Source organism: Perca fluviatilis, chromosome 19 (assembly GCF_010015445.1).
Source record: "Perca fluviatilis chromosome 19, GENO_Pfluv_1.0, whole genome shotgun sequence".
Taxonomy (NCBI): domain Eukaryota; kingdom Metazoa; phylum Chordata; class Actinopteri; order Perciformes; family Percidae; genus Perca; species Perca fluviatilis.
The window spans coordinates 15,247,370-15,261,695 of record NC_053130.1 but is presented as its reverse complement, the minus strand read 5'-3'; the positions used below and the strand labels follow the sequence as shown (position 1 = coordinate 15,261,695).

The following is a 14,326-nucleotide window of genomic DNA, read 5'->3' as shown; positions in this document are numbered from 1 at the left end:
TCACATATAACCACTCTATTTCAGAGAGGAAATCACAAAGCCCCTCAACAATTATTTCTCTTGCAGATTTTTATCTTTTATTTCTCTTTCTGTTGCGCTCAAGAGGAACCTATTCATCATGTCAGTGTGACGCTTGCTCATTTGTGACCTACTGTAGCGTGACGAGCCACCTCTGGTTCAATCAACTTCCCCCAGCCTCCCTTACAGGGAGAGATTCAAATCTGCTTGATACCTACAGAATGGGTGACCGGCATTAAAAGACCACCGGCTCACCACCTAGAGCTTTGTGTCCTCGCTTTCTGGCTTTCTGGCTTTCTGGCTTTTCCTGTTTTCATCCACAACTCCCCTAACAGAACACAGTGGAGCAATACTGATGATGTGGTTTCTAATTTCTTTCATTGGTTGTCAATGAATTAAAGACATAATTCCCTGACTTCCCCAAATTCTCTCTCAGTTGGCTGTTGTACAGCCCACAGTTGTGTTTTGCATAGAATTTGCATTAAACCAGTTACATATTCAACTTCTCTCTGCAGTCTACAGATAAGGGCGGCGAGTGACGTCCTTCTTCCACACAGAAACAGTCAACAGAAGCACTCAGATCATTTCCTTAAGTAAAAGTGCCAATACCACAATGTAAAAGCACAGCGGTATGATCAGCGAAAGGTCTACAGCCATACCAGCATTTCTGTTATAAAGAAACATCAGCATGCTAACGTGCTCACAATTACAATGTTAACATGTTGATGTTTAGCAGGTATAATGTTTACTATGTTCACCATCTCAGTTTATTGTGTTAGCATGCTAACATTTGTACAGCTATGGCTGATAGGAATGTGATTAGTTTAGCAGGTATTTGGGCATACATTCAGTAGGATTCACCCTCTGGGCACCATGAATGTACACACCTTTATGACAATCCATTAAATATTTGTTGAGATATTTCAGCCTGGACCAAAGTGGTGGAGTGATCTGCATTGCCATCCCTAGAGCCACACTTATCTATTTATCTAAGATGGCAGTACTCATTTCAGTCTAGCATCCCAACACAAGAGAGCCAAGTGCAGAGTATGCTTTCATAATATTATAGATTTGTAGTAGAATTAAACTAAAAAGTGGTCTATCTTAGTTTAGAAAATTGCTTTGTTGTTATTTTAGTTGTACCTTCCCATAAATCTATTCTTAACAATGTATGGTTGAATGGGGCATCCAGGAATTGTATTTCTAACCCAATAATCAACATGGTGGCCGACATTAAATAATAGTAGCAACAATCAATATCAGCATTCTTCCTAGTAGAAATATTAACCTTTAAATGCCACTGTCTATATACCCACTAAAAAGATTCTAGCTTATCACTTCCCAGTTTCTTAATTCTCTTTCTATCTCCCGCTGTTCTGCCATGTCGTTTAGGCTTTGAGGGAAGTATTTCCACCAAACATTTTGAACAGTTAGATTGCCCATGCAATTGTATGTGAGAACCAATTACAAATTATAAAGGTTTGAGAGAGGAAGTGAGCAATAATAGTGATCTATATGTGCTATATTTCTATATTTGAATCTGTATTATGTCTGTGAATGTCCATGTTCACCTCTATTTAATGATCAGTTACATTGTGCAGGCATTGACTGAGGCCATTTTCCCTGAGGTCGACTCTATTGCTAGGGACGATGGCTTCCTAAATGTTTTATAGTGGTTTTGACCAATCATGTAGCAAAAATGCCTTTTCACAAATCCCTTATCAGCGGCAGCGTGGATGTTGTGCTGCTGTTGCTGTCATCAGAGGTCACACTCTGTATCATCAACGCTCATTTTACAAAAAAACATGCTGAATGAATACTGCTAAAAAATAATGGAAGAAAAAGGACTCAGCAGGCACACAGTATCACACAAAATCAAATCAACGGGACATTAGTGAATAATACAGCATCAAAAAGTGTAGTTTTAAATTTTAGTTCATTGTGCTGCAGAAACCCGTCAATAATGTCCTTTCATTTCGTTTCTATCATTGTCAGGCTGGCCCTCTCAAAGCTCACCAGACACATCCCTACAGATCCCCTTCAGTCTGTTTATAAAGAGTAATTATTTACATCTTTTTAGGGTAATTGCACTCTTTGTGCTTGTGGTTTTCATTTCATTGCAGAATAGACATTTTGCCTCTGTTCATGTGTGCTTTTACCTTCCATGACATAAACCAGTGAGCCCACATCGCCTTCCTTAATGATACAGCTGTCCTTTCCATACTCCACAGGGTACATGCAGTCCACGATCTCTTGGATCTGCGACAGCTCCAGGTTCTTCATGAAGTCATTGTCCAAGATGGCCTCCTTGATCAGATCCTTGGACCTGGAGACAAAGTGAAACAAAATCACCACTTTGCAAACACAAATTTGTACAGCATTGCTAGAAAGACATAACGAGATAGAATTAGAGAGAGAAATTAGTACTAAGAGTCTAAATGTATCACACACAAGCCTTGAGCAAAAACCTTGGCTGAGATTAAAATATTTCTCTAAAATCCAGTGAAGGATGTTGACCAGCATCATTATTATCCCAGACTCCCCATCTCATTGGTGGGCATGCCTTTTCAGCATTTACTTCAGGGAACTCCTTTGTTAGACAATTTACAGATATGAGAAAGATGAAAGAGACAGTGTGGTAACAAGTTTCCAGAGTCTCAGGATTTTCATTTATTTGAACCAGGGTTTCTTGTTAGATATTTGTTTTATTCTGCCCTTGAGCATCAGAACAAGTTACTCCTGGGAATTGAGTTAAGAAGACTCAGGTGTTGCACCTATTTTTCAATTCCCCTCCCACAATATTTGTTCCTCCCAAACCTCCTTTCTTTTTTCAGCAGAGACTGCACACAGAGGAGACGATGATTTAGTTTTAATGGTAGTTCAACAGGCAGGCGTGCTGATTATTTCTAAGGCAATTAAAATCTCACTCAAACTGCACAGTAGCTTTTCTAAAACCTATCCTCAATTCAAAGACATCAGGGTAAAACCTTTTCTCCAAATGCTGCAACAAGTCAATAAATAGCTAAATCCATGGTAATGGACTGTTTCCATTCAGGGGTGCACTTGTGAAAGCCAAATAGGCCTTAAAGACTGCATCAGGGCATTTCACAGGTAAGTATGTTTTGCAATGACTATGCAAGGAAGGGAGAACATTAACTTTTAACAGTAAAAGCTGATGTACAGTCGTCAAGGTGCAGCTCAGTGCACAGAGCACTTTGTCAGGCGGGCTAAAAGAGGACATTATGTCAAATGATCATTTGGATCGAGGAGAACACAGATGCTATTTATGTACCATTGACGGAGGAGAGACATTTGTTCTTGAGAGGTGTCCGCGTGTTGACAACAGGTGAATGAGAGCCAGGCACAGCGAAGGTTGAAACCGTCAAGTGTCAAAGAAGTGTCGAGAGACGGGAGAGAAATCTGAAGCTGACTCTAAGATCTAAGATCACTCCTTCATTGAAGCATGTCATCACCAGAGTCAGAGTTGCTCGGCTGAGTGCTGCGTTGTCGGTTTTGAGAGTGTCAGCTGCATGAATGAGGTTAAAATGTGTCAGGGTTAATCCTACAAGGAGTCCCCTCCTGAGAAGCTAAAGTATTCCCTAAAAGCACTCTCTATCTCCTGGCTGGTATAGGACTCAAAGGCACTGGTGAACTGCCTCTAGCCTTTCTTTGCTCTGTGCCCTTTCCAGAAACAGATTTCTGGGTGCATTGTTGACACTGATCACCTGAGGAGCTTAAAGCTAAAAGGGCAAATAACCTGGAAGGCATTTATGAAGCAGCGCTCCCTCGACACACAGGCTTCTCTACCCTGCTGCCAGTCAAGCAGCAAAGTCCTCCACAAACCACACAGCTACACAAACTTCAAGCTCTAAAACGTCAATGTCTGCCATGATACAATATCAGCAGTGCCCAATTTTTTGTTTTTAGTTTTATGTACTGAGCATTATGCGCATGCCTGTGTTTTCAAAACAGGCACTATAAACCCCTCTGCACATTCATATGTAAAGTGAGGTCATGTTTTAAAGTCAGTGTCTTATTCCTCCTCAAGAGCTTCCATTCATTGTTTAAGGTCACACGGATGCCTTTGAATCCATTCAATCTTGTGACACATGATCGAATCTGTGAAAAAACACTGTTGCTCCTTAAGATGAAAAACTGTGAGCGAAGCAGCTATCATAGCTGGCACGTAAATCTTCAACCTTGGCCTACCTTTACAGATCTTCATTTTGACACCATCAGCTGAGTGATTCATTTTAGTTTGAGTCTCAAAATAGCATGCCGAAATATCCAAAACAATTTTCTCCTAATGTGTGTTTTTCATTCAACACTCACAATAATTTTCAATTAGTCCTGTGGATCCCCAAACAGCTCTGCTTTTAATCTCTCACAGCAGTGATGCTTGGAGATGAAAGCATGGAACTAAACTAAAGACCAATATTGTATTAGTTGTCACAATATATTAGGATAACAGAGATTACTTAAGTTATTTAAATAAAGTACAAACACTGGATTTATATACTAATCTCAGTGACAGATCAGACATCCCAGTATATTGAATTTTCGCCATGTGTACACCACTGTACAAAAGACGTTCTATATAGCAGCATCATTATTATCCCAGACTCCCCATCTCATTGGTGGGCATGCCTTTTCAGCATTTACTTCAGGGAACTCCTTTGTTAGACAATTTACAGATATGAGAAAGATGAAAGAGACAGTGTGGTAACAAGTTTCCAGAGTCTCAGGATTTTCATTTATTTGAACCAGGGTTTCTTGTTAGATATTTGTTTTATTCTGCCCTTGAGCATCAGAACAAGTTACTCCTGGGAATTGAGTTAAGAAGACTCAGGTGTTGCACCTATTTTTCAATTCCCCTCCCACAATATTTGTTCCTCCCAAACCTCCTTTCTTTTTTCAGCAGAGACTGCACACAGAGGAGACGATGATTTAGTTTTAATGGTAGCTGCTCCCACTAGGTTTTAAGGAGTATATCTTAGTAAAGTTGTTAAGTGCCATTCTGGAATATGATGATCCTTATGATGCTTACTGAGTTAATGATGCTTTTAAAATAGGCTTAATTGTATGCATTTTATGCTAGCAGAACTCTGCATTTTTCTGCATATTATTAACTTAACAAACAGGAACAAAATGGAAATCTTTTATTTTCCTAGTTGATCTCCAGCCCCCTGAAAATGTGCCTCATTGACCCTCTTTTTGTTACTTTACTCCCAGGAGATTTCTGGCCTTCTCAACCCTGATCTGGACCCCCCGACTTGAGCCTCTGATAGCAACGTTGAGCAACGTCTTCTAACCAGACCCTTATAAAAACATCTGCCTTCCTCTCCTTTGTGAGGATGATATATTTGCCTTCATCCACTAGTGAAGTTTAGGTCTGAGCATGTTCAGCCTTCCTTAAAAGGAGAAAATATGCTCTTTTAGAAGGAAAAAAGAAGAGGGGTGGCAGAAAAGTGGGAGAGGCTAACAGAAATAGGAGGGAGACAGAGGGAGAGGGATGGATAGCGTATGTGTAAGGAACGCTGTAAGGGTCTTGTAAAGAAGATAAAGTGGGTGAGAATGAAAGAAAAATCTAAACATTTAGCCAAATCCAACAAGCATTATCGCTACACTTCAATAACCAAAACAAAATGAAAATGTAATTGAGCTGTCTTTGTCCCATGAGGGCACTTGCGTTTATCAAAAAGAAAAAGAAAAACTCTATTCTCAATTGAGCAATAACAAAAGTTAGTAGAGTCTCACAAAAACAAAATTACTTGGATATAAATTAATTGTTCTTGAACTTTTGCAAGTTGCTCAAGCAGAGATGTACAAACAAACTGAATAACGATAATAACGCTGAACCAATGAGAGAACAGTGCTCAAACACGCTCAAGTCATTTGCATTCAACAGTCCGCTGCTTTCCAATCATTATTTTTTCATGTATACTTATTAGGAGAGACAAAGTGAGCAAAATGTAATTCTGTGCGAAAAGGTGCGGCAGACACTCAGCAGAACATTTAAGCTATAGTTGACCCTTTGATGGAAGTTCAAACAACCTCTTGGTAACAAGCATCATTTTCAATTCCATCATGACATTTTCTTTCAGTTTCCCTGTGGGGATTTTCATCTCAAATCATGCAATCATTCTTTTCCCATCATAACTGACAGATGATTACATTGAAAGGACAAAGTCGATATTTTTTTTTCTTCCCTTCAAGGTCTCCCTAAAAGTCTCTTTGGCAAATCTCTTAATGGAACAATGCATATACAGTAAAAGATTACTATCATTATGAAATTGTCACAGTATTGCGTTTTCCTCATGTGCCATTCCAAGCCAGTGTCCGGGGTCTCACACTTATTTATGAAAGGGAGACAAAGAAAACTAAAAAACACCACACACAAAAACAGTGCTTTTTGCTAACGCACAGAGCTGACAAGTATAACAAGGACTAATGAACTTTCCTTGCTCGGATAAATAATCCCCTTTATTTTTTATTTTCTTTGATGAAATCTTTTGAGCTTTGTTTATTTGCGTGTCGAGAAAAAAATGGCACATCTGATCTCTATGCAAAGTCTGAAAACACCAACATAGTATGGAAATAATTCAAATAATTGATTTTAAAGAAGATCAATAATTTTATTTTGAAAACTTCATTCTGCTCATTTTAAAGTGCTCATATTATGCTAATTTTCAGGTTTATAATTGTATTTAGAGGTTGTACCAGAATAGGTTTATGTGGTTTAATTTTCAGAAAAAAACATATATTTGTTGTACTGCACATTGCTGCAGCTCCTCTTTTCACCCTGTGTGTTGAGCTCTCTGTTTTAGGTACAGAGTGAGACATCACACTTCTGTTCCATCTTTGTTGGGAGTCACAAATGTGCAGTAAGTACTGCTAGCTAGTCAGGTGCAGAGTATGAGGGAGTGCCACGCTAGCAGCTAGGCGAGCATTATAACGCGTGTTACAAAGTGAAGCTGAAGCCAAAAAGCATAATATGAGTACTTTAAGTGATATGACATATCCCAATATGCATTTTAAATCTGGATTTAGTTTTGAAAATGTATTGATTTTGTTCAATATGTCTATTTTTGAATGTGCTTTCAGAATGAATATATTCTTCCTGTCCTGTAAGTGTTTAATTTATAATAACACAACCTTCAGGTTTAATGCTGGATTACTTCACAACAGACAGTTTCCGCTTGACAACCAGACCTCATGTTGCAGACCAAGCTGAGCAGGAGAGAGATGTTTTGTTGAGAGTTTGAAAAGAAGAGAGAGAGAGAGAGAGAGAGAGAGAGAGAGAGAGAGAGAGAGAGAGAGAGAGCTCTAAACAAATCATAAGGTAAACATGCACAGAGAGCCTGTTAAGACTGCCTGTTACAGAATCACAGCTTGTGTAAAATGGGCACTGGTACATTACACAGAGCCAACACCAGATCTCTAAACCTATAATTCCCATCACAGGATGACAGCTAATTTCTCTCTCATGTTAGGCTGTGATCAGGCGTATTGATTTACAGCCCTTTATCACGGAGCTGATGAAAATCCTATTGATAACTGGACAGTTTCCTGTGTGTGTGTGTGTGTGTGTGTGTGTGTGTGTGTGTGTGTGTGTGTGTGTGTGTGTGTGTGTGTGTGTGTGTGTGTGTGTGTGTGTGTGTGTGTGAAAGAGAGAGCTCACCACCTCATCCATATGTGCTACAGGTGCCATACCTGCTGCGCCACACTTAACATTAGTGAATCAGAAAGGTGAACTCATACTGGAGCTGATATAAAATCTTATTATCATTTTCGTTATTAAAGGTGAATATTATGCGTTCATAATTTGGACACCTACTGTGGGCTTTTAGGGTAGAAAGGTAGGGTGACATGGCTAAGATCCTGGATGTCGAAGGCAGTGGGTTCGGCCGAAATTGCCTGCCTCTTCGTCCGCTGCTGCTCATGCAGCTCACTCTGCTTGTGGACCTGCTGGGTTGCCGGTTTGATAACGGAGCGGTATTTGTCCAGCTCGGTCTGTAGTCTCTGTATAAGCTCGTCTTTCTGGTCGAGCTCTAGTTCCAGTTCGTCGATGAGCGCGTCCCTCTGGCGCAGCTCCTCAATCTTCTCCTGGAGCGCGTACTGGAGGTCGCGCAAGGTGCCCATTTCAGTTGGCGACGGGAGTCTTCCCAATAAGTTTATCGAAAGGTTTGCGGTCTAGTCTTTATCCCCTCTCCTCTACCACGCTGCTCATAAACTTTATCCGGCATGAACAGCTTCAGAGGATGCAGCCCCTGTCTCTCCTGGGGGGGAATCCTCGCCGTTGTCCGTCACGAGCGGATGTTGGGAATTGAAGCGAAGGTATGTTCGGTGGTTGCTGCGATAACCAAGGTGAGCCAGTAAAGCGACTCAACCACTATCACGCAAAGTTTGCTCTCTCTCTCTCTCTCTCTCTCTCTCTCTCTCTCTCTCTCTCTCTCTCTCTCTCTCTCTCTCCCTTGGCGGTGTGACAGCAGAGGACCGTCCTCCCCGAGTGCGTCAGGCTGCGACCTAGAGAGAGCGCATGGCGAGGAGGGCGCCTACAGGAATCTGTGGCACAGTGCAGTCTGCCACTCAAAAGCACTCGTCGCAAATGAATAATGGACTCAGTGAGAAAGCCACTGCTCTGGGAACTATGTCATCATACCTCAGCAGATCACCCTGAGGCAGCTCAGTTACAAATAGATGAGCACCGGAGCCTTAATGGAAGTTGAAGGTGATGGAAACTTAATGAACCTCAGTGTTAAAATAAACAACGCGTTTGTTTGTTTTTCCCATCTATTGCTTGTATTGTGTTGGACTACTTGTGAATTTAACCAAATGACTTTAACCAAATCCCTGATAGGAACTATTCATTTTTGTGACAGATTCCATAGAGGAGCAAGTGAAGGTGCTGAAGGCACAAAAAAAAAATATGAATGACTGATGCTTGCAACTCTCCACAGCAGCTCCACATTCCTCATTTACTCTGTTGACTCTAAGCGCTGCTGGTTACTGTCCACATTATCCCAAATGAGTCATCTGAAGCTCAGGAAGCATTTGGCCTCCTGTGCTCTGGACAAATTCAGAGGAGGATAAACTGCCAAGGACAATCTGATAGGATAAGGAGCCACAACAGCAGTTACTGTGCTGAGAGGATGAAGAGTCACATGTTGACAGCCAGGACAAAAAGCGAGGTGAAGGACATTTCTTTGGCTCTGAGGATAGGTGTTTTTGGTGTGGTAGTAAAAAGCATCTTCTTCCTGACAAAAAGCGGAAAACAACCCTGGAGAGAGCCAGTTGGTCTAACAATAGATCGCAGCTGCCCTCGTGTGGTGGGATAAAGTATCAACTCAGCCACACAACAACAAGGTGGCATGCACTGACGGAATGGGATCAAAAAACGGCCCTGGCATTTGCTACACACCGGCCCTATTTTTTTCAATAACCTAGCTTGGAAATCAGGAACTTTGCCTTCCTAGTGTATCTTTCCACGCACTTCGCTGCAGTACAATCTTGAATATTTGTGGCTGCATGCATAAAATAACTTTAACTTAAAATTTACCAAAGACAAATTATCAGTATTGGCCCATAGGGGTCAATAAGGGGGGCGGCCCTTTTGGCATTTGCCCAAATTCCAGATGGCCAGTCCGTCACTGGTGGCATGCCTCTGCTCTGCAGGCAAACATGTCCATCGCTTAATGATCCTACTGGATGACTGAAATAGGTAATCATTGCAAATGCTGACATGTGCAGTAGTCCTGTGTGCAACAAGTAAAACAAATACACATCAGCAGCTTTGCAAGCAATGCTAAACCTGTTTTCAGACATCACAGAAATAAAAAAGTATAAAATATAAGCTTTCTGTGAGACATTACACGAGATAAAGGAACCGTGAGGAACACCTGTTCAACGAACAGTGTATTGGCTGTTTAAGTCATTACAGTCAAATAATAGCTTTATATATGCCCCCCAAAAGATTTGTTTTATTGTGCTCCTCTCTAAATACAAAGTTCTAATAAAGTCGAGGCAGCCTTCTTCCGAGCTAACTAAAAACCATCATATTTTCTTGTATGTCTGTCAAGGGAAGGAGGGTGCAGGGCACAAAGCCCGAGCAGCAGCAACGTTTCCTTCATATCAGGAAACTGCAGGTGACTGGAGCCTTCAGGCTCTCTCCAGTCCAGTGTTGCATCCCCACATCCTCCAATCATCAAAAGGCCCTCCCACTGTCCTTCAAAGCACCTCTGCGCTTTAAATTTCACCTCTCTAACCATCCAGCTCAGCCCTTTTCCTATGCAGATCAATAGAAACAGGATCCGTTGCTCCATGCTGCGGTAATCCGATGAGCAGGGCGGTACCCCGGTTGGTGCCACGTCCCAACTCTAATGGGGGTCACACCGTCTCTGACCCCGCGGCAGCCCAGCGGGCACAGCGGTGCAGGTGGAGCCACTCCTCCAGACACCGTTGGCACCGAGAGCAATCACATCATCTTACTGGTGTTTTTTTTTTAATTATTATTATTTTTTACAAATGCAGGTTTACTACCATTTCACTGCACAGAGTTCATGGCCTTGTGCAATTAGCCAAGTTGTCCACTGAAAGGCCATTCAAGCACATCAGCTCATCAGCTGAGTTTACGCATAATTTGACTATTTTCAGAATGAACCCTGAAAGGCTGAGAAGTACTTTATTAGTTTTGTCTTGAATGTAGCTTGTTAGTCATTATTTCTCAAGGAACCTAGGCCATTCATGACCTCCATACTTCATTCTCAAATATTGTTATTTCATTTTTCTTGTCTCAGGAATCTTTCTGCAGACGTTTGTGTTAGTTTGAAGTCACACTGATTATCAGTTAATGAGTGCAAACGAGGATCTGCTCTGTCTGCAGTTGAAATGAAGACTGGAAATTGTCTAGTCATCTTAATAAAATTAACCCTATTGTCTATTGCAATAATTGAGTCAGCAGATTGGTGTCTGCTTGTGTGTGTGATATCAATATAGCAAATGATTTATCCTGATTGGATTGTTATAATAGAAATGAAGTTGAAAATAAATTAAAAGATGAAGACGGAGAATGTCAAACTTTTTGCTGGAAGTAATTACAGCAAAATCAAAAGGAATAGACTGAGACAACGTGAAAAGTATGAGATACTAATTCATTATTACTATTCAGGTTCAGGCCTCCTTTGAAACCCTCAAAATCAGGACAACCATACCCTGAAGCTAAAACGGGCACCCAAAGGTGATGAAGGAAGCATATGGTCAAACAAAGCGTTTTCTAATGGAGTATTAAATATCCTCAGACATGCACTTCGGGTCCTCAGCGTCCAGCTACTAAAAGCCAATAATGCATCGCACTTCCTCCTGTCTGTGTCCTGTGGGACTGCCATGATGGATCTGATCAATTAGGAGCTCTTTCTGAAGCTCGCATTGGAGCTGCGTCATCGGCCCCTAAGAATGAAAGTGCTCGTCCATTCATGGCAAACGTCTCCATCTCCAATTTAGAAAAAAAGAAAAGGTAGAACAGACAGAAAGAAAAGCTTTGTGTAGATACAACACTGAAGTGTCACTAGAACGTGTGTGTGTGTGTGTGTGTGTGTGTGTGTGTGTGTGTGTGTGTGTGTGTGTGTGTGTGTGTGTGTGTGTGTGTGTGTGTGAGTAGAGTGTTGCTATCAACACATGCACATTCATGTCTTAATCTTATTTCTGTGGAGAGAGAGAGAGAGAGAGAGAGTTGTGCTTCCTTATAAATAACAGATTCACAACCATCCATGGCAAACCTTTTGATTCTGGTAGTGAAGGGAAAACACTCCGAAAGATCTTTAAAGATGGCATAGGGGCGTAATGGAGCAATAAAGTACAAATGCCTGCTCAAACATTCTTACCAGTCGGACTTGGCATATTTCCGAAACGCCTGCCTTGCCAGGTCCTGGTGTGTCTGAGGCTCCGCGGAGATGCCCTGTGCCCTGCGGGTCCTCGGTCCAATAAGTTGAGCGCTGGGCAAAACAGACTGACATTTGTGTAATTTTCTCTTGAGTTCTTGAATCTCGTCTTCCCTGTCCGCCAGACGCCTCTCCAAGTCCCGTATCCTCTCCTCCTTTAGAAGTAGGATCTTGGCAAAGTCGTCCTCCAGGTCACTCATGTTTAAATCGGCGTTAAACTTTGCCGCGATTCTCCGCGATACGGACAAAAACAATGAACTCCCAGCACTCGCACAGGTTGTGAAAACGGACACAAATCCCCCTCTAAATACGATAAGTAAGATGATGCTCCGAGAATCCTCCGTCCACGTGTTTGTATTGCAGAAGAAAGGAGCAAAGCGGTGTTTAAAGCCGGGGAGCCGACGGTTGATCGAGCAGCGCTTCGCTACAGTCCACCGAGCCTCCGGGGAGCTGCTGATGATCCTTCATTGAGAAACCAATTACAGCAGCTCTTCCTCTCCGAGGACGCACGCAGACCGTCAAACTGGGTACTAAAGAGCCGAGACTACTCCTGTAGTTCACCGTCTCACACTGCAAACACATCACAGAGAAAGCACAGCGCTGCTGCTGTCAAATATTTGTTTACCATCTATCTGCACAATCCCGAGCCCCCTATGAGCTCCCCTCCCTGTCCTATTGCAAAAAAAAAAAAAAAAAAAAAATCAATTGTCCCGCACTCCCTTCATAGGACAGTGGACGTGTTTGCAGTGGTCACATTTTATATATGGTGTAAGCACACATCAGTGAATTTAAAGTAATCAGGCAAATGGCCTTTATAGGCTAGAGAGGTTGCACTAAAGTAGTAGCCTATTGATGTTATTATCTGAACTCAAATGATTAAACAAATATAGAAAGTTAAAAAAATAAAAATAAAGCATGGATAATGAAACAGGCCCATTTGACAAACAACAAAGTGTATAGCCTACATTACAGATAGAAATTCAGACTCGAACAACCAAATGGATGATTCAGACGTGTCTGTTATTGTATGCATAAAGCAAAGTTAATGTACACAACAGATTTGTATGCTGTTATCCTTCTGATGAGAGTAATCAGTAATTACATACTTTGGCGACAGTGCTCATCACTTTCATCCTCAGTATGCCGCGCGGACAGTTCAGTAATAGATCATCGCTTCTCCTGCTGTAATATTAATCTCCAAACCCAGCCAGACATTTCTATGTACCATTTTTCATTCTGCTACCTAAATCTGTTTCAACTCAATGAATTCATCGAGGGGGGAAAAGGGAGCTCATGGGCGCTAGGGGGATGTTTCATTAAGATTCCGAGTTAAAAATAGAGTGAACAGATCTTCCCTTTGCTGGTGTCGTTCAACATATCTCACCCTTGTCTACTGCTTGCATCTTGTTATTCCACCACTTTTTATTAGAGACAAATGCTTGTTGCTGGAAAGCGAGGCTGTATGGGTCTTTTTTCATACCATAACTGGTCCTCACCCTCATCTGCCATCATGTGAGACTTGTGATAACCAGCTTAACTGTGGAGACTTAACAGGTGTACATTGCAGTGGTTATCATCATGAAGCACATATGATCAGCTTATGTACTGCTGTTTAACTCTGTGAGTGTGTCTCACAGTAATGGTGAGCGGCAAAGTGAATGCAATCAGCACTCAAAGACAAGGTGAGGACCCGATCGTGCTGTTATCAATGTGGAAAACAGTGATTGATTAATTATGTATGCGGCAGACACTGTGCCCATTACAACAGTGGTAAATTAAGTGTCACCTTCTGTGGCCCTATCCATATCCACGGAGATGCACGGAAAAAGCACTATGACATCCTAATCAAGAAAAGGGCATTCATGCATTTGGACAAAAAGATGCAGAATATCATCAATCTACAATGTCTTTGATCGTATGTTATTACCACAATCGATACCCACTATCACCACCTGTACCTATACACACTCATTACATCATCGCCATGACTATATCTGCCTCATTGGCCTAAAAGGTGTATCAGTGTTGCCTCCATACTCGACTATTCCCGTGTTTACACAGAGTGAGTAATGCTGCACTACCAGTTTCAGCTTGTGTAGTCTGAGCACTACATGGGTCATCTCCCTTGGATGTTGTGAGTTAGGTAATGGACGCCAGGTTAACCTCATGGCACCCAGAGATAGATGTTCTTGACTGTGCATCGGAGTGGACGTTCACAGGCGCCATTGAGTTCACAATTGCTGAGTCTGGCCGCGCTGTCCTGAAGGCTTCATGTGCTTGTCTTTGCAGTGTTTCTAAAGCATCTCTGGGCAGAGAAAAAAACGGTGCCCTCTCGTTCGCCTCAGGGACAGATCAGCTTACGGAAGAGAAGA

The 14,326-nt window shown here is 41.8% G+C and overlaps 1 protein-coding gene across 2 annotated transcripts in view; it reads right to left on the bottom strand.

Moving 5' to 3' along the window:
• The window catches only part of LOC120548216 (cGMP-dependent protein kinase 1), an 88,343-nt gene extending 75,847 nt beyond the window's left edge, over nt 1–12,496 (bottom strand). The window contains exons 1-2 of one of the 2 annotated variants that reach the window (XM_039784302.1): nt 11,898–12,496; nt 2,178–2,344 (exon numbers count right to left, since the gene is read on the bottom strand). In XM_039784302.1, coding sequence (XP_039640236.1) covers nt 2,178–2,344; nt 11,898–12,154 — 424 coding nt within the window. In that variant the 5' untranslated portion in view covers nt 12,155–12,496. Of the gene's footprint in view, nt 1–2,177; nt 2,345–7,855; nt 8,447–11,897 lie in introns of those variants that run through there. The other variant, XM_039784300.1, reaches the window with a different exon arrangement.
• Nucleotides 12,497–14,326: the final 1,830 nt, after the last annotated feature.